General features: G+C 66.0%; 1 protein-coding gene across 1 annotated transcript in view; it reads left to right on the top strand.

The window, feature by feature from the left end:
• Positions 1-319: 319 nt before the first annotated feature.
• SGCE (sarcoglycan epsilon) overlaps positions 320-551 on the top strand; it is a 41,401-nt gene continuing 41,169 nt past the window's right edge. Inside the window, exon 1 of the mRNA XM_085310567.1 lies at positions 320-500. Coding sequence (XP_085166693.1) covers positions 320-500 — 181 coding nt within the window. The remainder of the gene's footprint in view (positions 501-551) is intronic.

Genomic DNA, 551 nt, shown 5'->3' with positions numbered 1-551 from the left:
TTCAGAGGTGGTGTACAGAGGTGTTTCATCAAGGCTACAAACCCACGGACAGCAAAGGGGAAACAATTCCCCACGTGCATCTGTGGGGCTGGGCTGGTCTTCCAGGACACGCTCCCCATCGCCTTGCTCACAGCTCTGCTAGCTGGAGGTGCGTGTGCCGAGCAGTGTAAAAGGGTTGTGGATTAGCTGTAGAACAGCGATATAAACTTAAAAATGGGTAAGAGCCCCCAGCGCTGACGTTACAAGGATTTGAGGGGTGATGTTCTCCAGGAGCACCCCACACCCACGCGCRGCAGGCTGGCACGATCCGGCCCCAGGGATGAGCCCGAGAGAGGCCCGGCCCAGCTCTGTGGCTAGCGTCCCGGGCGGCTCCCGGGGGACGGAGCGAAGCTCTGCAGCCGCCGTTCTCCTCCGTTTGACGGCACCTCGCTTCGCCGCCACCTCGCCCCGCGAGCCCCACGGCAGGCGCCGCCCGCCCGCCCTGCCGCTGGGGCGCCACGGTGACCCGACCCGACCCGCCGGGGCCCGAGGCCCTGCCTGCCTCCCCGCCC

The sequence above is a fragment of the Rhea americana genome, unplaced genomic scaffold (assembly GCF_003343005.1).
Source record: "Rhea americana isolate MKP2758 unplaced genomic scaffold, rheAme1 scaffold_32, whole genome shotgun sequence".
In the NCBI taxonomy this organism is placed as follows: domain Eukaryota; kingdom Metazoa; phylum Chordata; class Aves; order Rheiformes; family Rheidae; genus Rhea; species Rhea americana.
Note: the sequence above shows the minus strand (reverse complement) of the source record. Positions and strands in the feature narration are given on the sequence as shown.